Source organism: Ursus arctos, unplaced genomic scaffold, assembly GCF_023065955.2.
Source record: "Ursus arctos isolate Adak ecotype North America unplaced genomic scaffold, UrsArc2.0 scaffold_21, whole genome shotgun sequence".
Taxonomy (NCBI): Eukaryota; Metazoa; Chordata; class Mammalia; order Carnivora; family Ursidae; genus Ursus; species Ursus arctos.
In genome coordinates, this window is record NW_026622886.1 from 48,888,045 (window position 1) to 48,912,444 (window position 24,400).

A 24,400-nucleotide genomic window follows, 5' to 3' on the forward strand; every position below is an offset into this window, starting at 1 on the left:
GTCTAGCGAGGTTTCCAGAACTCGGTTTTCTGATGATCTTAAGAGTCCATCCTCATCAAACCAAAGATCGCTTTCCTGCCCCAGCCTCTCCCCACTCTCCCATTCTGAAAGATTCCACTGTAGCTTCAGATCAGCGTTTGAGATTCCTTCTAAGACTCTTGCCTCCAGGTACCCTGTAGTCCCTTCAGAACTCAGGAGCTGGTTCGTGAGAACGTACCGAGCACTTCCTGGGGGCCGGGTGCTGGGCTAAGAGCACGAGACACAGATTTTGTTCAGTACTCACAACCACCATGGGAGGCCAGTGCGATTATCCACAACTTACCCCTGAGGAAACAGCACTCGAAAAGTTAAATAACTCGTTCACAGCCCCGCTGAGTAAAGAGGGGAGTGAGGATTTGAACCCAGCATTCCGACCACATCTGCCCTTGAGGGAACGTCTCGGATCTTGCACTGGGGAAGCGTTCCTCCCCGCAAGATACCCAAATGGATCTGGGGAAGCAGGATTTCACAGGTCTACACACTCATATTTCTCCATAAAGCAGGGTAAGCATAACACGCAGAGCAAGCACCCGTCTACATTCAGAAAGAAGAGGGTTGGTCTCAGAAACTTCCTTCAACAACAACGGAATCTCGCTTTGACGTCTGGAGACCCAGGAGTTCAATGGCCTCTAGCTCACCTGGGAGCCGGTGGCATCTTCAGCAGAAAGACTGTGTATCTCAGAGATGGAGAAAAGGGAGAAAGGGGGAGGCGAGGGGCCCCGTGTCTGCATTTGGCAACAGGGAGGAGATGGAGAGACCTACCCAGACCCACTTACCCTGGGCACGGCAGGAAGCTGGCGCGGGTGGGCGGCAGCGCCCTCTCTGGGCCTGGCAGAAGTGACACGGTGTGGCAGGTGGGCGCGGGGGTGCAGGCGGCAAACAGAAGCTGCAGCACGCTGTGGGGGGGAGGGTTCAGCTGGAGGCCCCCGTGATGGGGTAACTTTGTGCTGTGCACTCGGCTTCTGGGATGTGAGGCCAGAGAGAAGGAATAGACCTAGAGGAGGAAAAAGAGGGCAACACAGAACTACAAGTGTTTCAGCCCTTGGCAGGTCACTGGGCTTTGTTTCTCTGTCCTGGTCTCTTCCTGTGCACTCCAGTCCCCACTGGGGCCACCTGGGGGGGGATGCGGAGCCCAGAACGGGATGGGAGAGTGTGCACTCCACCCTGAGGACAACACGAAGCCTCATGCCTATTAGAGCCCCCACCCCACCTACCCCCTGAGAGAAAACACTGATTGATGGATTGATGGTCCAGTTCTTTATTGAGAAACCTGTTTGTTCAAGAACATGGTGGGTGGTTCTGTACCCCACCCTTTTCAGTGGGATCATGTCAGAGGTGGTGGGCAACTTTCTCCCATTTCCTCTGAAACAGAAGCGAAGGCACCTCAACTCGGAAGCCCGGATTGCAGGGAACAGTGTGGGCAGGGAAAGGGGCAAAGAATCCCAAGCTGATCCAAGGGAAGGGGGTGGCCCTGAAGAGCAGCTCAGGTGGGGTGGGGGGGACCTGCTGAACTGCCCCACTCTTCATGCTCTCCCCACCCTCCTTCACTCAAAAGATCTCACCAATTCTCTAGGGAGGGAGGTGAAAGGAACCGACAAGTTAGGGGACTGGTATGAGGGAGCCAGGGAGAAAGGAAGGGGCAGTGGGGAGAAGCCTGGGAGAGCAAACCCCACAAGCCCGCGAGGTCTTGGGTGGCTCTGAGCAGTGGCGGCCAGGGCGGGGGCGGCATGCTCACGCCACCGCCCCTCTACACCCCCCAGGCAGGAGGTGGCAGGAGGCGACAGAAGGCCAGGTCCACAGCTCAGCTCTACTCTGCTGTTTCGCCTTCAGGGCCTCGGGGTGCGGGTGGGGGGAGGAGGCAGGACCAGTCTAGGCAGGCTCTGGACTCCTTGGCCGATGGCAGAGGTGGTCTCAGAAGTCAAACTCCTCCAGGTCCCCGGTGCCCTCCCCGCCACGAGAGCCCCACACGCGGCGGTAATTGCTCTCCAGCTCCTTCTGCCGTTGCCGCTCTTTCTGCGCCTCCTCTGCTCCCTGCACCTGCGGGGCGGGTGAGGAGGGGTGCGGTGAGCGGGGTTGCAGGTGGTGAGCCAAGGGCTGCGCTGGAGGATGGGGGCACAGGCCGCGTGGGGAGGGCGGGGACCATACTTCGTACTTCGCAAGGGAACACCCACCCAGCCGCCAGAAATTCCAGCAGCTCAGAGGTGGCGAGGCTGGGACCGGCCAGGAGGCCCCTGGCCATGCTCTCAGCTCCGCGGTGCTAGATCCGGCCCCGGGGGTAGGCTGCCTCTCACCAAGATATTGAAGAAAATCTCCTTGAGGTTTCTTGTGTCCTCGTCGGTCAGCCAACGTGCGTCCTCCTCTGTCCCTTCTGCCCCTGGTCGCACGATTTTGATTTCAATTTTCCCTGGAAAGGAGCCGAGTGGGCAGTGAGAGGAGAGGAAGGATGGGAGCCTCTGTGCAGGGCCCTCTGCCTCCCAGGTCCCCAGCGAGGCTTCTAGTCCGCCTTGACCCAGCCCCTCCACCTCAGGCAGCAGGCCCTGCCAACAGCTCTTAAGCCAGCCAGCCCCAGGGCCCACCTTCCGCCGTGAGCCCCTCCCTCTCCAGCAGCTCTTTCACCAGCCCCTCGATTTGTTTCAGCTGTGGGTTTTCCCGGTTCATCTCGAGGACAGTCAGATCCTGATTGGGGCCTCCGTGACGGAGCCTGGTGACCCGGACCCGGACTCTGTGCTCAGGATCCTTCTCTTAGAGGGGGGACACACAGGGAGACACAAAGCAGAGCCGTGACTCCGGCTTAGGGGCCACGGCCGGTCACCCTCCCTAAGCCATCCGCTGGTTTGGGCAGTTTTGCATCACAAGCACAGAGATGAACCAGGGCCCAGAATACATCAGCGCCCTCCCCTTCGAGCCTATAAAGCTCCCTCCACCAACGCACCCCACCCCTGTTCCCTCCAGGCCAATAATTCTCTGTCTGGGCCCTACCGGAAGTGACTGTGTTTTCTGAAGTAAAAATCAGGCCACCTGGGCCAACAAAGACGTTTTGTTTTAAGAAGCAGGTGGGAAAACTGTGCTTTGGTACTCCACATGCTGGTACTCGAAAGACATTCCAATGTTTATAGAGATAGTGGGGTGGACGGTTTGAAAATAGAACATTCCATTTGGAATGTGTGATCTCATACGACCCTGTGGAAGGGAGATCAGGGGGTGCAAGAAGCAGCAATAACTTCAAGTCTGTCCAGGCAGCCGGCTTAGGAATAGCTGGGCCTGCCTATTCACACCCCACCCGCTGGGGCCTCTCCCAGCGCAAAGGGCTCACTGTTGATAACCTGCGTCCTTCCCCGCTGTGTTGTCTCCAGCACACAGGCCCAGTCGCAATCGTTCTGTTACTGTCCCTGACCACCCACTGTGCGCCAGGAGAGTGCTAGCCACTGGGGGCACAGAAGCAAGCCAGAAACCAAGACAGACATGCTTTAGAAGCTGCTTCCCAAAACGATGAATGAATAGGAGGTAACCAGGCAAAGGGACAGAGGCCGTGCGAAGAAGGCAGGAGTGAAAACAGTGTTCCAGAAAGAGGGAAGGGAGTAAGCTCCCTCAGAAGGGAAAGAACAGGACGCCCTCCAGAGTCCACAAGCTGAGGGACAAAGACAATGGGCTTGATTGCCCCTCCCTGTCTGACAGCTCTTACCTGCTGTTTGGGGGGAGGGGGGAGGCTTTTGGGGGACGACCCTCCTTTTCCTGTGCTTCTTCACCAGCTCTGGACTCTGTTTTTCTTCCAGCCTTTTGATGAGTTTGTTGAGAGTGGACGTCAGGGCCAGCATTGCGCGATCACGCTCGGATTCCTTCTTCAACCCGTCTGGGTCCAGCTCCTTCTCTGTCTGGAATGCCCAAGGCAGGAGTGGAGAGTCAAGGGTCTGGGGAGTGAAGGTCAGTGGTCCATGCTCTACAGGAGAGTGACAGCTAAGTCTCAGCCCCCTCTCTGATCCCCTTTCCCTACTGTCCCCCCCTTCGTTACGTAAACAGCCCCCTGGACGCTGTGCTTGGTTCCGTTGGGGCCCCTCGGCCAGCCCCAGCAGCAGCCGGCTGCGCAAGCGTGGGGAGCTGCGCAAGCGCGGGGAGCTGCGCGTACCTCCTGGATGATGTTCTCCAGTTCCCGCTCCATGCCGGCCTTCACCTCCGAACGGAGCCGCTCTCGATCAGCCGGGAGCAGTATCCCTTCCAGCTCCTTCTCGAACTCTCCCAGTAACTGCTGTTCGTCCTCCTCCTCCTCCTCGTCGTCCTCCTCCTCCCTCTCCTCTTCTCCCGCCTCGTTCTGATGATCCGCGTCACTCCTTCCCTTCACCTCTGCGTCCCTTTGAGGGACTTCGGCAGCATCTTCTGCAGGCCGCTCTGGGCCTCCGTGTGGCCTCCCCTGCGTGGACGGGGACCGGAAGAAAGAGGTGGACAGCTGAGGCTGCAGGGGAGACGCACGGGCGGCAGACACGCAGCGGCCGGAGTGCGGTAGCAGGGGTCTCGGGAGGGGGAAAGAAAGGGAGTCAGCTCTGCCGGGCTCACTTCAGGTCCAGGTCAGGGCTGACCCTCTGAGTGCTCCCAGCAGGGAGGCAGGGTCCCCCCCTCCCTTAAGCGGGGCCCACACCTTTTTTGTGCCACCTTTCAGCTCCTCTATCAATCGAATCAAGTCCGCAGGACTCCGGATGACTTTGACCTGCACATTGTTCTGAAAATCTGAGATGAAAGAGCAGGAGTGAACCAGTTGTGTCCTAAATTCTATTTTGATTTCCTGAGGAGAGGAGCTGAGGAGACCAAGGACAGACACGGTCCCCGCCTCCAGGAGCCACCTGTCTGGTGAGTGAGATGGGGCCGCCCCGCCCCCCGGAGAGCACTGTGAGTGGGTGACACTCGCAGGTGAGAGAGGGGATATTGACAAGCTGCTCGCGCCAGCGCTGCGGAGCCCCGCTGGCAGCTGCTCCGGGTTTTAGGGCCACATTAGAGATTCTGGGGCCACAGGCTCCTCCTCCCTGGCTACTGCTCTCCCCTTTCCACAGACACAAACCAGTTATTGTCTACTCTGTTCCAGGCACTCTGCTATGAACTACAGACTCGTTCCATTTAACCTCACAACCACCCTGTAAGGTAGGGGTATTACCCGCTGTCGGGGGTGAGGAAATTGAGGTTAAGTGAAATCACCCAGGATTACAAAGTCAGCAAGAAGAGGAACCACTGTGTCCTGCTATCTCCCTATAATAGAATGGCTGTCTGCAAATAGTATTACCTCCTATAAAAATGAATTTGATGCTGGCCTGGTGGCCCAACCTCCCCGACCAGTGTTTAGCTCCACCCCACCCCCACCCCTGCCAACCCCAGAATACATTCAACCAGTAAAGGAGACATGGAGGGTTCGCTCACCATGGGGAGGGCCCGGAGCTGGATCTGCTGCCTCAAGGTTTGGTTCCTGCTCCTGGTGAGGAGAAAAGGGCAGAGTCAAGTACGCAAGCTTGTTTATGCCTACCACACTCTTAAGGCGGTGGTTCTGGGTAGATCCTTGCCTCCCTAGGCAGGGGTAGGTCATCTCGTGATGACCTCAGCTCGCCCAGGGCCAGCCTCATCAGAGAAGTGGCCAGGAAGCTGGCTCTCACCTCAGCCTGAGCCTCCTCCACCCCAGGGGTCCGCTCCTCTGGCTCATGAAGCATCTTCCAGAAATCCGACTCCTTACTGTCGTCCTTGGTGGGGCGTGCACCTGGGATACAGAGAACAGGGAGGAATCTGAAAGGAGGGGAGAAATGGAAGGGAGCAAGTAGGATGGGGTGCATTCTCCTTCACTACTGCTAAGGAATCAGGACCCAGAGTACTTCCTCCCCGTCCCCAACGTCAGTCCAGGACAGTAAGACCGGGGAAGGGAAGAAACGGGCGGGAGGTTTCGTGGAACAGGGGCCACAGGGTCCTACCTGCTCTCTTTGAGGGCACCGCTCCCGCCTGGGCCTCACTCCACACCTGCGGCTCCAGGTCTTGCTGCTCCTCCGTGACTTTATCTCCATACTGCCTTGAGTCTACTGAGAAACAGCGTGTGGGCAGGACGAGGCCTCGTGCCCCTGGGCTCTCAGTCCCCTATCTTCCGCCGCTCCCTGCCCGTGTCTCTTCCTCCTCTCCTTGCCCTTCTCACTACTCACCAGTTTGCCTCTGAATGTAGGCCATGTACTCCTCAGGCTGCAGGGCAGGGTGACAGAGAATGGCCTGGGGGGCGGCGCTGGGGGGAGGCCGGAGGAGGGGGTGGGGGCAGAGCCGAGGAGTCCGAATGGTCAGCACGTAAGAGCAGGACAAGGGCTCGTCCACACGATCGATGTAGTCCCCCGAAATGCCAGCCCCCTCGTCACAGAGGAACTGCCAGGACAGAGCAGGCAAACAAATAATAATTACCACTAATAACGAGCTTTTGTTCTTGGAGCCGCTGCCTGTTTTCAGCACTTACTGCGCGTCTGGTTCTGTGCATGCACTGTGTGAACGACGCTTTACAGACATTAGCTCTGTTAATTATCACAAAAACCTAGGGAGGGAGGGATTAGTACCTCAACTTTGTGGCTTAGGTTTGCTGCCGATAAGGGACTTGGTCAAGTTGACCCCTGGTAAGTGGTCAAAACAGGAAGAGAATTCAGGCAGTTTCCCTGGAGGTAACCAGCCAGTTTGTGGTTCACATCCTTGCTTTATGGAAATACAACATATATATACTTATACGTATTTGATAGCTACACATATTTACATATATACAGCTGACCCTTGAGCAAGGCAGGGGCTTAGGGACACTGACCTCCCCCACCGCAGTCAAAAATCTGCCCAGAACTTCTGAGTCCCCCACAACTTCACTACTAATAGCAAGAGCCCAAGAGATCACTTGTTACTGTGACATACAATCTACTGGAGGCAAACTGCTCATGGGGAGATGATTAGCACCATGGAGTTTTAAGCCGATACCTGCAACACTTGAGCTCATCCCAGCAGCAACAGGAGGTGGCTAGGTACCAGGGTTTTACGCTGCCATGATTCAACACTGCACCCTTATGTGTGTACATTTTTCACTACTGTGAATGGCACCATATATGGTCCACAAGTCTGTGCATAAGTTTTGATAAATTTTAACTTTTATAATAGATTTGTGTATATGATAGCAAATGATAAAATAGACTACTGCCTACATATATTTCATGCATTCATGACATACCTAACTTAATTTTCTCAATATTTCTAGGCTTATGTGGTTCATCTGTGAGTTTTTTCAAATTGTCATAATTTTCCAAAATATTTACTGGAAAAAAAAAAACCCGGCTTATAAGTAGGCCCACACAGTTCAAACTTGTGTTGGTCAAGGGTCAACTGCCCTTGTATGTATTTGAAATATATATATTCTTTTTGTGTGTGTATACATGTATGTGTATGTGTATGTATACGATTTAAATTCTTCTCTGCAAAAGACAATATTAAAAAAGAAGAAAAGACCTCAAGTCAGTAATTTAACCTTCTACCCTAAAACACTAGAGAAAGGAAAGCAAACTAAACCCAAAGCAAACAGAGGGAAGGAAGTAATATAGATCAGAACAAAAATAAGTGAAACAAAGAATAGAAAAACAACAGAGAAAAATCAATGAAACTAAAAGTTGTTTTGAAAAGATCAGTAAGTGACAAAACTTCAGCTAGACTTACCAAGAAAAAAAGAGAAGACTCAAATTAATACACTACTATATCAGGAGTGAAAGAGGGGACACTACCATTGACCTTACAGAAATAAAAAAGAATTGTAAAGAAATTGAACACCTACATGCCAACAAATCAGATAACTTAGATGAAATGGACAAATTTCTAGAAAGACACAACTACCAAAACTGACTCAAGAAGAAATAAGCAATATGAATAGACCCATAACAAGTAAAGAGATTGAATTAGTAATCCAGAAACTAACCACAAAGAAAAGCCTGGGCCACATGGGTCTATTGGTGAATTCTACCAAATATTTAAAAAACAATAAATACCAATCCTAATCAAACTCTTCCAGAAAAAAGGAGGGAATATTCCCCCAACTCATACTACAAAGACAGTATTATCACCCTGATACCAAATCTAGACAAACCTATCACAAGAAAAGGAAACTATAAGCCACCATCTCTTATGAATAAAGACCCCAAATTCTCAACAAAATACTAGTTAATCAAATTTAGCAACATATAAAAAGGGTTACACACCAGACCATATGGATTTATCCCAGGAGTGCAAAGTTGAGCTAACATAAACAAATCAATTAATGTAATTGATACACCCTATCAACAGAATAAAGGACAAAAACCATACGATTATCTCAGTGGATGCAGAAAAAGCAGTTGATAAGATGTGACACGTCTTCATGATTAAAACATTCAACAAACTTGAAATAGAAGAGAATTTCATTAACCTGATAAGAGGCATCTATGAAAAATCCACAGCTAACATTACACTTAATGGTGAAAAACTGAATGGTTTCCCTCTAAGATCGGGAATAAGACAAGGATGGGGCACCTGGGTAGCTCGGTTGGTTGAGTGTCCAACTCTTGATTTTTCAGCTCAGGTCATGATCTTGGGGTTGTGAGATCAAGCCCCCACGTTGGCTCCAAACTGGATGTGGAGCCTGCTTGAGATTCTCTCTCCCCCCTCCCTCTGCCCCTTCCTCCCACCCCCACCCCCAGATCTCTCTCTCTCTCAAAAAAAAAAAAAAAAAAAAAAAAGGAATTAGACAAGGATGTCTGCTTGTGCCACTTCCATTCAACACTGGGCTGGAGGTTTTGACCAGGCCAATAAGGCAAGAAAACGAAATAAAAGGCATCTATATTGGAAAGAAAAAAAAATAAAACCATGTCCATTTACAGATGATTTTATATATAGAAAATCCTAGGGGCCCCTGGGTGGCTCAGTTGGTTAAGTGTCCGACTTTTGATCTTAGCTCAGGTCTTGGTCTCAGGGTCAGGAGTTCAAGCCCCACACTGGGCTGCATGCTGGGTGTAGTGCCTACAGGAAGGGAGGGAGGGAGGGAGGGAGGAAGGAAGGAGAAGGGAAGAAGGGAAGGAGAAGGGAAGGGAAGGGAAGGGAACGGAAGGAAGGAGGGAGGGGAAAGGAAGGAGAGAGGGAGGAGGGGGGAGAGGGAGGAGGGGGGAGAGGGAGGGGGAGGGAGGGGGGAGAGGGAGGGGGAGGGAGGGGGAGGGGGAGGGAGGGAGGAAATCCTAAAGAATCTATTAAACTATTGGAACTAATATACAAGTTCAACAAGGCTGCAGGATACAGGAATCAATTGTATTTCTATACACTGCAATGAACAATTAAAAAAGAAAATAATAAAAAAAATAATTTGCAATAGCATCAAAAGAATAATTAGGAATAAATGTGGCAAAAAAGTGCAAAACTTATACTCTGAAAGCTACAAAACATTTCTTAAAGAAGTTAAAGACTTAAATAAGTAGAAAGATATCCAAGCTCATAGAAGACTTAGTATTAATATTAAGATGGCAATCTTCCCCCAAATTGATCTTTACATTCAATGCAATCCCCATCAGAATTCCAGCTGGCTTCATTGCGGAAATTAACTGATCCTAAAATTCATATGAAAATTCAAGGGACTCCAAACAGCCAAACTAATCTGGGAGAAGAACAAAGTTGGAAAACTCACACTGATTTTAAAACTTGCTACAAAACTACAGTAATCAGGACAGTGTAGTGCTGACTTACAGACAGATACATAGACCAATGAGATAGAATTTAGAGTCCAGAAATCAACCTTTACTTTTATTATCATTTGATTTTTTGAAAGGTAATCAAGATAATTCAATGAGAATCATCTTTCAACCAATGATGGTGGGTCAACTGGATATCTACGTGCAAACAGATGAAGTTGCACCCCTACCACATACTATATACAAAAATTAACTCAAAATGGATCAAAGACCTAAATGCAAAACTGTAACATTTTCACGAGAAAATATAGGTGTAAGTCTTCCTGGCCTTACACGAGCTAATGGTTTATTTAATAGGACATCAAAGGCACAAGAAACAAAAAATAGGTGAATTGGAAGTCATCAAAATTAAAAGCTTTTGTGCTGCAAAGGACACCATCAAGAATGTGAAATGACAACCTCAAGAATGGGAGAAAATATTTGTAAATCATGTTTCTGATAAAACTTGTATCCAGAATATATAAAGAAATCTTACCACTCAATAATAAAAAGCCAAATAATGCAATTTAAAAACAGGCAAAAGGGGGCGCCTGGGTGGCACAGCGGTTGAGCGTCTGCCTTTGGCTTTATTTTTTATTTTTTATTTTATTTTATTTTTTATTTTATTTATCTTTATTTTTATTTTTATTTTTTAAAGATTTTATTTATTTATTCGACAGAGATAGAGACAGCCAGCGAGAGAGGGAACACAGGCAGGGGGAGTGGGAGAGGAAGAAGCAGGCTCCTAGCGGAGGAGCCTGATGTGGGGCTCGATCCCAGAACGCCGGGATCACGCCCTGAGCCGAAGGCAGACGCTCAACCGCTGTGCCACCCAGGCGCCCCATAAATGAAATCTTTAAAAAAATAAAAAAAAAATAAAAACGGGCAAAAGATCTGAATAGACATCTGTCCAAAGAAGATACACAGCTTGCTAATAGTAAAGCACATGAAAAGAGGCACCACATCTTTTATCACCAGGGAACTGCAAATCAAAACCACAATGAAATGCCACTTCACACTCACTAGGATGGCTGGAGTTTAAAAGATAAAAGCCACTGCTGGTGAGGATGTGGAGAAACCCTCATATACTACGAGTGGGATTCTAAGATGGTGCTACTGCTTTGGGAAAAGTCTGGCAGTTTCTCCAAAAGTCTACCGTTACGATCCAGCTGCTCTACTCCTTGGTATCTACCAAGAGAAATGACAACCTACGTGCACATAAAATCTTGTTCACAAATGTGAAAAGCAGCACTGCTCCTAAAACTAAAAAGACATAACCCAAATGTCTACCAAGTGATAAATGGATGACCAGGATGTGGAACAGTACTTGGCAATAACACGCAAGAAAGTACGGGTGCATGCTGCCCATGGGTGATCCTTGAAAACACGGTAAGTGAAAGAAGCCAGACACAAAGGTCACACATTGTATGATCCCAGTCACATGAAATGTCTAGGAGAGGCAAATCTGTAGAGACAGAAAGATGAGACCTTGTCTAGAGGTCTAGAGTGGAGGGTGTGGTCAAGGGGACAGTTTGAGGGAGAGTAACTGCCAAAGAGTAGGGACTTTCTTTTAGGGGGACGAAGACGTTCTGAGAGTAATTCTGGTGATGGCGGCACAACTCTGAATACACACACACCACTGAACTGCACACTGAATTGTATGGCATGTGAGTCATATCTTTATAAAACTCTTATTGAAAGAAATACTACATAACTTCTTACTCGGCTGAAAGCAAAGGTGGCATGATCAAGATAAAATGAAAGAAAATAAAAGCAAGAAAGGGGAGAAAAACAGAACAGATAGAACAAAAGAGAGCATAAAATAAAATGTCAGAAGTAAATCCAAATATATATATATATATATATATATGTTAAAATTTTCTAAAAATACAACTATATGCTGCTTATAGAACACATTTAAGACATAAGAATATAGAAAGGATAAAAGTAAAAGGATGAAAAAATACAGCAAACAACTCAATAAAAGCTGTTATACAGTTCTATTACCACACAAGAGACTGTAAGTAAAAAAAAATTAAGACAAAGAAGGTCAATTCATAATGTTAAAAGTTCAACTTATGAGGAAGATAATTTAAAATTTTTTAAAAAGATTTTATTTATTTATTTGACAGAGAGAGAGACAGCCAGCGAGAGAGGGAACACAAGCAGGGGGAGTGGGAGAGGAAGAAGCAGGCTCCCAGCAGAGGAGCCTGATGTGGGGCTCGATCCCATAGCGCAGGGATCACTCCCTGAGCCGAAGGCAGCCGCTTAATGACTGCGCCACCCAGGCGCCCCAAGATCATTTAAATTGTATGTAATTCTTTATTTTCCTTATTGTCGGTCTCTCCCCACTACAGCAGGAATTTTTGTCTTTTTTGTTCACCAAAATATCTCTAGTAACTACAACAGCGCCTGGCATGTAGAAGCCCTTAAACATTTGTTGAAGAAATTAATACACTGCCCCCAAATACATAAAGCAACAATAGACAGAATGATAATGAATAAATTTAAAGAATAAGGAATAACAGACAAATCAATAATTATAGTGGAAGACAAACCAGTAAAGATACCAATGATTTGAACAGCATAAGTAGTAATGATAACCTGAAAGACATACAGGAGACACCATACCTGACACAGAGCACACATTCTTTTCCAGCACAAAGAAACATTCAGAGAAACTGACGTATACTGAACCATTCAACAAGTCTTAACAAATTTAAAGGACTCAAATGGTACAACAATCAAATAACCTCTGTAATTACGAGATATATAAGAAAATCAGGGAAACATGAAGATATTGAATATTTGGTAATAAGGAACTACTGTTAATTCTTTGGTCTGATATGGTATTGTAGTTATGTTTTAAAGAGCTTTTTTAAAAAAAGATTTATTTACTTATTTGAGAGAGGAGAGAATGAGCGTGTGAGGAGGGGAGGGGCAGAGGGAGAGGGAGAGACACAATCTCAAGCAGATTCCATGCTCAGTGGAGATCATGACCCGAGCTGAAACCAAGAGTTGGACGCTTAACTGACTGAGCCACCCAGGGGTCCGTACAAGAGCTTTAACCTTATAGGGATAAATACAGAAATATTTATGGATGAAGTGATGTCTGTAATTTACTTCGAAGTAGTCTGGGAATGGAGGTGGTAGTGGAGGGAGGTGGGCAAAAAGACAGGTAAAATGAGACCAGCCATATTTGTTGAAACTAGATGATCACAGGGGGTCATTGGACAATTATCTCTGATTTTATATGTTTCTAACTTTCTAAAATAAAGGTTTTATAAGGACACCCTTAAATGTATATAATCCGTACCCAGCACTTACACTTTCAAGATATATTGACATGAATGTATGTATAATGTAATAATCTTTTGTAATAACAACCAAAAATGGAGGGAAACTATTTACTCAGTATAGCAATGATGACAAAATGATGGAACAGTCATCCAGTGGAATAATATATAGATGTAAAAACAAAAAATAAAGCTCTAGATGTAAGGCCATTGAAAGATCTCTAAGAATTATCGTCAAGATATATAAAACCAAAATGCAGAATGTGTGTTTAATATACTATATGTTGCATATAAAAAAAGAGAAAAAGAAATAAGATTCTCTAGTCATAACTGCTTGTGAACCGCAACGGCTGGAAGTGCACACCAAACACTAAGAGCAAGGTGACCTGGTGGGGAAGGCACCATGGGAACTGGGCAGCCGGGAGGTAAGTTTGGGAGGGGAATTTTCCTTGCACAAAAATTCCTATATTTCCTGGGTTTTGAATCATGGGAAAGTATTGTCTGTTTGAAATTTAGATAAAGATACAAATCAAAGCCACAATGAGATACCACCTCACACCAGTCAGACTGGCTAAAATTAACAAGTTAGGAAACAACAGATGTTGGCGAGGATGTGGAGAAAGGGGAACCTCTTACACCGCTGGTGGGAATGCAGGCTGGTGCAGCCACTCTGGAAAACAGTATGGAGGTTCCTCAAAAAGTTGAAAATAGAGCTACCCTACGACCCAGCAATTGTACTACTGGGTATTTACCCCAAAGATACAAATGTAATGATCTGAAGGGGCATATGCATCCCAATGTTTATAGCAGCAATGTCCACAATAGCCAAACTATGGAAAGAGCCCAGATGTCCATCGATAGATGAATGGATAAAGAAGATGTGGTGTAGACATACAATGGAACACTACTCAGCCATCAAATCATGAGACTTTGCCATTTGCAACGACATGGATGGAACTAGAGGGTATTGTGCTAAGTGAAATAAATTAATCAGAGAAAGACAATTATCATACGATCTCACTCATATGTGGAATTTAAGAAACAAACCAGAGGATCATAGGGGAAGAGAGGGAAAAATAAAACAAGACAAAATCAGAGAGGGAGACAAACCATGAGAGACTCTTAATCATAGGAAACAAACTGAGGGTTGCTGGAGGGGAGAGGGTTGAAAAAAAAAAAAGAAATTTAGATAAAGAAATTTAAAATAGCCATAAAAACTTATAATAACTAAAGTAGTGCTTGGAGAGAAATTTATAAGAAATATTCATAAAAAAGGAAAAGCTGAAAATGAAGGAGTTATGCATTCATTTCAAGAAGTTAAAAATGGAATGGTAAAATAAACAAGAAAGCAGAAGGAAGGAAAATAAAGAGTGGACATTAATAAAATAGAAGACAGATGCAACACAGAAACTCAACAGAGCCAAAATAGTTGGTTCCCCAAAAAGAGTAATACAACTGACCAACCTCTGGTGAGAATGACCAGTAACGAAGGAGGCAAAACCCCCGAGGAATGGAAAGAGGGACTTGATCACAGATGCTACAGGGGTTAAAAAGATAATAGAAGGGTATCATGAACAACTTCATGACAGTAAATCTGAAAAATTAGATGAAATGGATAAATTCCTAAAAAATACACCTTACTACAACTGACACAAAGAAATAGAAAACTGAATATTCCTAAAATTACTAAAGAAAATCAAGTTGAAATCTTCCCACAATGAAAATGCAGACCAACATGATTTTCCAGGTGAATTCTGCCAAACGCTCAAGGAAAAAAAAATTACAATCTTGAGGCACCTGGGTGGCTCAGTCAGTTAAGTGTCTGACTCTTGATCTCAGATCAGATCTTGATCTCAGCGTCGTGAGTTCAAGCCCCAGGCTGGTGTGGAGCCTACTTAAAAAAAAAAAAAAAACTGCAATCTTAAACATTCTTCGGAGTATAGAAAAATCGAGAACATTTTTGTACTCATCTTTTGAGGAGTTACCAAAATGTAATAAGGACAGTACTAGAAGGAAAAACTACAGGTCAGTATCTCTCAAGAGACATATACAGAGTCCTTTAAAAAGCAGCAAACTGAATCCAGCAAGATCTAAAAAGAATAGTCAAGAATAACACATGTGACCAAACTGGGTTCGTCTTAGGAATGCAAAATTGGCTTAACATTAGAAAATCAATAAATCGTTAAAATTTCAAATGAAAGTTTGGCTTAATATTAGGGTATCAAGTACGCTAGTTTAAATCAGTTTCATATTAATAAATTCTTGAAAGAATGACCAGTTCTTAGGAATCAGTGAAATGAGAATTAAATTCATCATGTGATACCATCACACACCCAATACATGAGTAGACATGTGAAAGTCTGGTAATATATATAGGCCAGGATATGGAATGTTGGGAAGTCATACTGCAGTAAGAATATGCATGGGAACCAAAACTTAGGAAAACACTCTGCAATGGCAAATAAAGCAGAACAGGGGCCCACCTTCATATCCTGTGACCCAGCAACTGTACGCCCAGGCAAAATTCTCCTTCAAGAGACTCTTGCACATTACATTAGGAGATACTTAAAAGAATGTCTAGCAGCAGGTTTTGGTAACAGCAGAAAACTGGGAGTAACCCAAACGTCCATGAAAGGTAATCTGGATGAAAAGAGGATGACGGACTATACAGAGGAATACGCTGCAGGCCTTTAGGCGAGCGCACTGCGGCTCCCGCCCTTGATGGGGCTGAATCTCAAACGCAGTACTGAGCAAAAGAAACAAACTCCAGATTTCGCTGTGTGCACTCTGCATGTTTTCACTCAATATGATGATGCCATTTGTACGAAGTTCAGAAGAAGGCGGCTAAATTAAATGAGATGCATACACAGATGGCAAAACTCGAGAGAAAAGCAAACGGATTCTCCTGATAAAGTTAGGATAGCTGGTAGCTCTGTGGTAAAGGGAGAGGGAGGGATGTGGTGTAGGGGGCACAGAGGAGCTTCTAAGGTACGGTCAGCATTCTTCCATAACCTAAGGCTATTAGGTGACTATTTCCTTTATTCATCCTTACACAACAGACGCATGTTTCATCCCATTTTATGTATTGTGGTATATTTCACAATATTTTTTAAATGCGATTAGGAAAAAAAGGACCTCAACATTAAGGTACAAGAGGAATATAAGAGGAATAATCTACCACGAAGATATCACAATTCTGAATTTATATGCGTCTACCACCGCCTCAAAATACATGAAGGAAAAACTGCCAAATCCACCATCACAGTGAAAATTTTAATACACCTCTTTCAATATTTGGCCACCTGGACAAAATAAAATTAGTAGAAAACTTGACCAATACAATTAGTTTTGAACTGAATAGAGAACACACCCTCTTTCAAGCACACCCAGACCATTTTTTAAAGTTCAACAGAGAAAGTCGATAATTACCAACGAATCACTGACACAACAGCATAAAATGAGAAATCAATAGCAATTATATAAAAACAACAAAAATAAAATGCAACTGTTTGGAAATATAATAAGCATAAATCTAAAATAAGTTCTCAAGCAAAGTGCAAGTAACGGTGAAAATGGGAAACACTGCACATCAAAAGCTGAGGGATGCAACACACATGGAGTGAACTGGACAGCCTTCTCCATGCATGATTAGGGAAGGAGAAAGCTGAGTGAAGCATCCCACAATTCCTATTATGGACAAAGGGACAATCTATTATACAAAGAGTTCTTATAGGTTTAGAAGAAAAAGAGCAACAATCCCTTAGAAAAATGAGCAAAGAACTTGGATGGTTGAAAGAAGAGTAAAGGCTGAAAGAGAAATGGCTCTTAAATAGGAGTAAGATTTTTACCTTTTCCTAAGATAAACGCAAGTTAAAATCATACTAAGAAATCACTGTTTATCTGATGCCTATTTGATGACTGGCCAAAATCCACAAGTTTAAAAATACACTGGGTTGGCAGAGCTGTAGGGGAACTGGCATTCTCATACATTGCTGGAGGGAGAGTAATTTACCTAAGCGGGTAACTTGGCAGTACGTACCAAAATCACACAAGTCTACTTCCAGGAATTTAACCTACATACACTCTGCAGGTACAAGGCTATTCACAGCAGCACCTGGTGTTAGTAAGAGTTAAAACCACCTAAATGTCCATCAACAGGAACGACTTAGCCAAATGACAGCACAGTGTATAAGAGAATAAGAGCAACTATAGGGGCGCCTGGGTGGCTCAGTCGTTAAGCGTCTGCCCTCGGCTCAGGGCGTGATCCCGGGCATTCTGGGATCGAGCCCCACATCAGGCTCCTCCACTGGGAGCCCGCTTCTTCCTCTCACACTCCCCTGCTATGCTCCCTCTCTCGCTGGCTGTCTGTCAAATAAATAAATAAAATCTTAAAAAAAAAAAAAAGAGCAACTATAAAAAAGAGCAAGAGTAGAGCGCTTGGGTGGCTCAGTCGGTTAAGCATCCTACTCTTGATTTCAGCTCAGGTCATGATCCCGGGGTCCTGGGATCGAGCCCCACATCCAGCTCCGTGCCCTGCAGGGAGTCTGCCTGAGGATTCTCTCTCTCCCTCTCCCTCTGCCCCTCCCCCTTCTTGCACTTTCTCTCTCAAATAAATAAATCTTTTAAAAAATAAAAATAAGAAAGAACAAGAGGGTGATGGGCAAAATGGGTGAAGGGAGCCAAAAGGTACAAGCTTCCAGTTATAAAATAAGTAAGTTAAGGGGAGGTACCGCATGGCGATAATAGCTAGTGACACCATACCACATATTTGGAAGTTGCCAAGAGAGTAGATCGTACAAGTTCTCATCCCAGGAAAAAAAATGTGTAACTGTATGGTTGACAGATGTTAACTAGACTTATTGTGGTGATCACTTTACAATACATTAAACACTGAAACATTATATTATATACCTGAAACTAATATAATGTTATAGGTCAGTTATACCTCAATAAAAAGACAGACAAAAAGAAAAAAGAAACAGGGGCGCCTGGGTGGCCCAGCGGTTAAGCGTCTGCCTTCGGCTCAGGGCGTGATCCCGGCGTTCTGGGATCGAGCCCCACATCAGGCTCCTCTGCTATGAGCCTGCTTCTTCCTCTCCCACTCCCCTGCTTGTGTTCCCTCTCTCGCTGGCTGTCTCTATCTCTGTCGAATAAATAAATAAAATCTTTAAAAAAAAAAAAGAAAAGAAAAAAGAAACAAAAAGGAAAGAAGAAAGGGACGCAGGTAGGGAGGAAGGAAGGAAGAGGAAGGAAAAGGTAGCTATTTATATATGTATTTGGAAAAAGCTCAAAGATAAATGTTTGTACGAACATTGAAAAAAGTCTCTGAGTCAGGGCACCTGGCTGGCTCAGTCAGTACAGCATGCGACTCTCGATCATGGCATTATGAATTTGAGCCCCACGTTGGGGGTAGTTTACTTACAAATAAAATCTCTGAGGAGCACGTGGGTGGCTCAGTTGGTTGAGTGCCCAACTCCTGATTTCAGCTCAAGTCATTATCTCAGGGGTGGCTCATGAGATCAAGCCTCAGATCAGCTCTGTGCTGACTGTGGAGACTGCTTAAGATTCTCTCTCCCAGGGGTGCCTGGGTGGCTCAGCTCTTTAAGCGGCTCAGGTCATGATCCCAGGGTCCTGGGATGGAGCCCTGCATCGGGCTCCCTGCTCAGCAGGGAGCCTGCTTCTCCCTCTCCCTTTGCCTGCCGCTCCCCGTGCTTGTGCTCTCTCTCTCTGTCAAATAAATAAATAAAATCTTAAAAAAAAAAAAGATTCTCTACCCCTCCCCAAACTCCACCCCACACATGCTCTCTAAAAAAAAAAAAAAAAAAAAAAAAAAAAAACTGAGCATGTAAGAATTTCTATATTTGACCTGTGAGAATGTAATCCATTAAAAAAATTAAATACAGACTATCAGAAAGAATGAATTCTCAACATTTGCTGCAACATGGACGGCACTGGAGGAGATAATGCTAAGTGAAATAAGTCAAGCAGAGAAAGACAACTATCATATGATTTCTCTCATCTATGGAACATAAGAACTAGGATGATCAGTAGGGGAAGAAAGGGATAAAGAAAGGGGGATAATCAGAAGGGGGAATGAAGCATGAGAGACTACAGACTCTGAGAAACAAACTGAGGGCCTCAGAGGGGTGGGCGGTGGGGGAATGGGATAGGCCGGTGATGGGTAGTAAGGAGGGCACGTATTGCATGGTGCACTGGGTGTTATACGCAACTAATGAATCATCGAACTTTATATTGGAAACTGGGGATGTACTGTATGGTGACTAACATAATATAATAAAAAATCATTAAAAAAATAAATACAGAGTTTTCTTTAGTGTGGCCATGTGCAGAACAATGAAACTGGACCATTTCCTTACACCATACACAAAAAGAGACTCAAAATGGATGAAAGACCTAAATGTAAGACAGGAATCTGTCAAAATCCTAGAGAAGAACACAGTCAGCAACCACTGTGACCTCGGTCACAGCAAGTTCTTGCTAGACATGTCTCCAAAGGCGAGGGAAACAAAGGCAAAAATGAACTACTGGGACTTCATCAAGATAAAAAGCTTTTCTACAGCAAAGGAAAGAGTTGACAAAACCAAAAGACAACTAACAGAATGGGAGAAAATATTTGCAAATGACCTATCAGATAAAGGGCTAGTATCCAAAATCTATAAAGAACTTATCAAACTCCACACAGAAAGAACAAATAATCCAATCAAAAATGAGAAGACATGAACAGACATTTCTCCAGAAAAGACATACAAATGGCCAACAGACACATGAAAAATTGCTCAACATCACTTGGCATCATGCAAATACACATCAAAACCACAATGAGATACCACATCACACCAGTCAGAATGGCTAAAATTAACAAGTCAGGAAACAACAGAAGGTGGCGAGGATGCGGAAAAAGGGGAACCTTCTTACACTTTTGGTAAGAATGCAAGCTGGTGAAGCTACACTGAAAAGCAGTATGGAGCTTCCTCAAAAAGTTGAAAATAGAGCTACCCTGCAACCCAACAATTGCTTTCCTGGGTATTTACCCCAAAGATACAAATGTAGTGTTTGAAGGGGCACCTGCACCCCAATATTTATAGCAGCAATGTCCACAATAGCCAAACTATAGAAAGAGCCCAGATGTCCACAGATTGATGCATGGATAAAGAAGATGTGGTAAATATATACAATGGAATACTACTCAGCCATGAAAAATGAAATCTTGCCATTTGCAACGATGTGAATGGAACTAGAGGGTATTGCGCTAAGCGAAATAAGTCAAACAGAAAAAGACAACTATATAAAATATCCCATTTACAGGGCACCTGGGTGGCTCAGTCAGTTGAGCATCTGACTCTTGATTTCAGCTCAGGTGATGATCTCGGGGTTGTGGGATTGAGCCCTGCATCGGGCTCCATGCTCAGTGAAAAGTCTGCTAGAGATTCTCTCTCTCTCTATTTCTCCCACTGCCCCTCCCCCCTCACATGGATAAGTAACTCTTTAAAAAAATAAAAAATAAATAAAAGATGCCACTTACAATAGCATCAAAAACTACAAGGTACTCGTACGCTTGAAACATTTGCCTACACACATAAGGCACAAATAAAAGCTACAAGGTCTCTAGAACTAACCTCACATGGGATATACAAGAGCTTTCATAGAGAAAATTAAAATCAGGCAATAAGTAAATAGAAGTATATATTATGTTCATTGGGAATGAAGAGTCGATATCATAAAATATCAATTCTCTCCAAATTAATATAAAATTCAATGTAATTCCAATTAAAATCCCCAAGAGTTTTTTCACAGAACGTGTCCAATAATATCTCAGACAGTTTTGAAGAACAAAGGAAAATGCCTATTATCAGATACCAAGACTTACTAAAAAGCTATAGTACTTAAAACAATGTGGTATTGGCATAAGAATAGACAGACTATTGAAAAAAAAGAGAAGACAAGAAGAAAATGCACATACATATGGCAACTTGATAAATGCCTGATGTGGCACTAAAAATCAGGGAGGAAAGTATGGGCTGCTCAGTAAATGATGCTGGGACAGACAGATATTCAGATGAAAAATAGGTATATTTAGGTTCCAAGCTTACATAATACATTAAATTAGATTAATTTGTTGAATTAAAGTCCAACATATGAGAAGAAAACTTCTATAATTTGAAAAATATAAATGAATAGGACCTTTCCTATTAATAAAAGGCACAAAATGTACAAACTAAGAAAAAGGTTGGAAATTTTAATATCAGAATTTTTAAAATTTTAAATTAAAAGTACATTTGAGATACTATGAACAAAAGAAAAAAACAAGCTACAGATAATGTAGATGACCAAGGAATTACATCTGAAATATATAAAGAATGCCTTCCTAACTCATTCTGTGAGGCTAACACTACCCTGATACCAAACCCAGACGAAGATATTACAAGAAAACTATAGACCAAGATCCCTTGTGAATACAAATGCAAAATTTCTTAACAAAATACTAGCAAACCAACTTCAGTAGCATACTGAAAGCATTATGTATCATGATTTACATGGGTTTTATTCCAGGAATGCAAGGATGGCTCAATATATAAAAATCAATTTGCACACTACAATACAGCACATTAACAGAATGAAGAAAAATCCACATGATCATCTCAACTGGTGTGAACAAAGCATTGGACAAAAGTCAACACCCTTGGAATAGAAGAGAATATCCTCAACATGACAGAGGCCACAAATAAAAACCCATAGCTAACGTCATACTCAATGGTGAAAGACTGAAAGCTTTTCCACTAATATTAGGAACAAGTTAAGGATGCCCACTTTATGCCACTTCTTTATTTTTTTTTAAGATTTTATTTATTTGACAGAGAGAGAGACAGCCAGCGAGAGAGGGAACACAAGCAGGGGGAGTGGGAGAGGAAGAAGCAGGCTCCCAGCAGAGGAGCCCAATGTGGGACTCGATCCCAGAACGCTGGGATCACACCCTGAGCCGAAGGCAGACGCTTAACGACCGCGCCACCCAGGCGCCCCACACTTTATGCCACTTCTATTTAACATAGTACTGGAAGTTCTAACCAGAGCAATTAGGCAAGAAAAAGAAAGGGCACCCAAATTGGAAAGGAAGAAGTAAAATCGTCTCTATTCATAGTGACATGACGTTACACATAGAAAATCCAAAAGAACCCCCCCACAAAAAAACTGTTACAGCTAATAAATGAATTCAGCAAAGTTGCAGGATATAAAATCAACCTGCAAATATCAGTTGTATTTCTGTACACTTGTAATGAACAAGCCAAAAAGGCAATTTTTAAAAAAATTTTCACTTACAATAGCATCAAAAAATAAACTACTTAGGATAAATGTATCCAAGGAGGTGAAAGACTTGCACATGGAAAACTACAAAATATTATAGAAAGAAATTATAGAAGACACAAATAAATGGAAAGACATCGTATGTTCACAGATTGGAAAACTTAACATTAAGATGGGCTAACAGACACATGAAAAAATGTTCAAAATCATTAGCCATCAGGGAAATTCAAATCAAAACCACACTAAGATACCACCTTATGCCAGTGAGAATGGCAAAAATTGACAAGGCAAGAAACAACAATTGCTGGAGAGGATGTGGAGAAAGGGGATCCCTCCTACATTGTTGGTGGGAATGCAAGTTGGTACAGCCACTCTGGAAAACAGCGTGGAGGTCCCTTAAAAAGTTAAAAATTGAGCTCCCCTATGATCCAGCCATTGCACTACTGGGTATCTGCCCCAAAGATACAGACGTAGTGAAGAGAAGGGCCATATGCACCCCACTGTTCATAGCAGCATTGTCCACAATAGCTAAATCGTGGAAGGAGCCGAGATGCCCTTCAACAGATGACTGGATTAAGAAGTTGTGGTCCATATATACAATGGAATATTACTCAGCTATCAGAAAGAACGAGTTCTCAACATTTGCTGCAACATGGACGGCACTGGAGGAGATAATGCTAAGTGAAATAAGTCAAGCAGAGAAAGACAGTTATCTTATGGTTTCTCTCATCTATGGAACATAAGAACTAGGATGATCGGTAGGGGAAGAAAGGGATAAAGAAAGGGGGGGTAATCAGAAGGGGGAATGAAGCATGAGAGACTGTGGGCTCTGAGAAACAAACTGAGGGCTTCAGAGGGGAGGGGGAGGGCACGTATTGCATGGTGCACTGGGTGTTATACGCAACTAATGAATCATCGAACTTTATATCGGAATCCGGGGATGTACTGTATGGTGACTAACATAATATAATAAAAAAACATTAAAATAAAAAAATTTTTTAAAAAAAGGTGGCAACACTACACAAAGTGATCTACATATTCGATCCCTATCAAAATCCCAATGGCCTTTTTTATAGACAGAGAAAAACCCATCTTAAAATTCATACAGAGGGGCGCCTGGGTGGCACAGCGGTTAAGCGTTTGCCTTAGGCTCAGGGCGTGATTCCGGCGTTATGGGATCAAGCCCCACATCAGGCTCCTCCACTTTGAGCCTGCTTCTTCCTCTCCCACTCCCCCTGCTTGTGTTCCCTCTCTCGCTGGCTGTTTCTATCTCTGTCGAATAAATAAATAAAATCTTTAAAAAAATAAAAATAAAAATAAAAAAAAATAAAATAAAATTCATACAGAATCTCAGGGGGCCTCATATAGCCAAAACAATCTCAGAAAAAGAACATAGCTGGAAGACTCAACACTTCCTAATTTCAAAACTCACTACAAAGCCACCGCAATTGAAGCAGTGTGGTATTGGCATTAGGACAGACACACAGACCAATGGAGTAGAACAGAGCTCAGAAATAAAGCCTAACATACTTGCTCATTTGATTTTCAACAAGGGTACTAAATCATTCAAAGGGACAAGGATAGTATTTTCAACAAATGGTGCTAGAAAAACTGGATGTTTACATGCAAACAAATGAAGTTGGATCCTTATCTTACTTTGTATATAAAAATCAACTCAAGGGGTGCCTTGGTCACGCACTCGGTTAAGTGTCTGCCTCCGGCTCAGGTCATGATCTCGGGGTCCTGGGATCCAGCCCTGCATGGGGCTCCCTGCTCAGCGGGGAGCCTGCTTCCCCCTCTCCCTCTGCCCCTCCCCGCCCCACTTCTGCTCTCTCTCGCTCTCAAATAAATAAATAAAATCTTCAAAAAAAAAATCAACTCAGGGGCGCCTGGGTGGCTTAGTCAATTGAGCGTCTGCCTTCGGCTCAGGTCATGATCCCAGGGTCCTGGGATCAAGTCCCCCATTGGGCTCCCTGCTTGGCAGGGAGCCTGCTTCTCCCTCTCCCTCTGCCTGCATTCCCCCTGCTT

At 44.3% G+C, this 24,400-nt stretch overlaps 1 protein-coding gene across 4 annotated transcripts in view; it reads right to left on the minus strand.

Moving 5' to 3' along the window:
• Positions 1–1,281: 1,281 nt before the first annotated feature.
• OS9 (OS9 endoplasmic reticulum lectin) overlaps positions 1,282–24,400 on the minus strand; it is a 32,319-nt gene continuing 9,200 nt past the window's right edge. The window contains exons 6-15 of one of the 4 annotated variants that reach the window (XM_026500154.4): positions 6,201–6,411; positions 5,979–6,080; positions 5,670–5,770; positions 5,440–5,491; positions 4,670–4,758; positions 4,163–4,444; positions 3,722–3,911; positions 2,616–2,780; positions 2,331–2,443; positions 1,282–2,076 (exon numbers count right to left, since the gene is read on the minus strand). In XM_026500154.4, coding sequence (XP_026355939.2) covers positions 1,951–2,076; positions 2,331–2,443; positions 2,616–2,780; positions 3,722–3,911; positions 4,163–4,444; positions 4,670–4,758; positions 5,440–5,491; positions 5,670–5,770; positions 5,979–6,080; positions 6,201–6,411 — 1,431 coding nt within the window. In that variant the 3' untranslated portion in view covers positions 1,282–1,950. Of the gene's footprint in view, positions 2,077–2,330; positions 2,444–2,615; positions 2,781–3,721; positions 3,912–4,162; positions 4,445–4,669; positions 4,759–5,439; positions 5,492–5,669; positions 5,771–5,978; positions 6,084–6,200; positions 6,412–24,400 lie in introns of all 4 variants that reach the window. The other 3 variants (XM_026500153.4, XM_026500156.4, XM_026500155.4) reach the window with 3 other exon arrangements.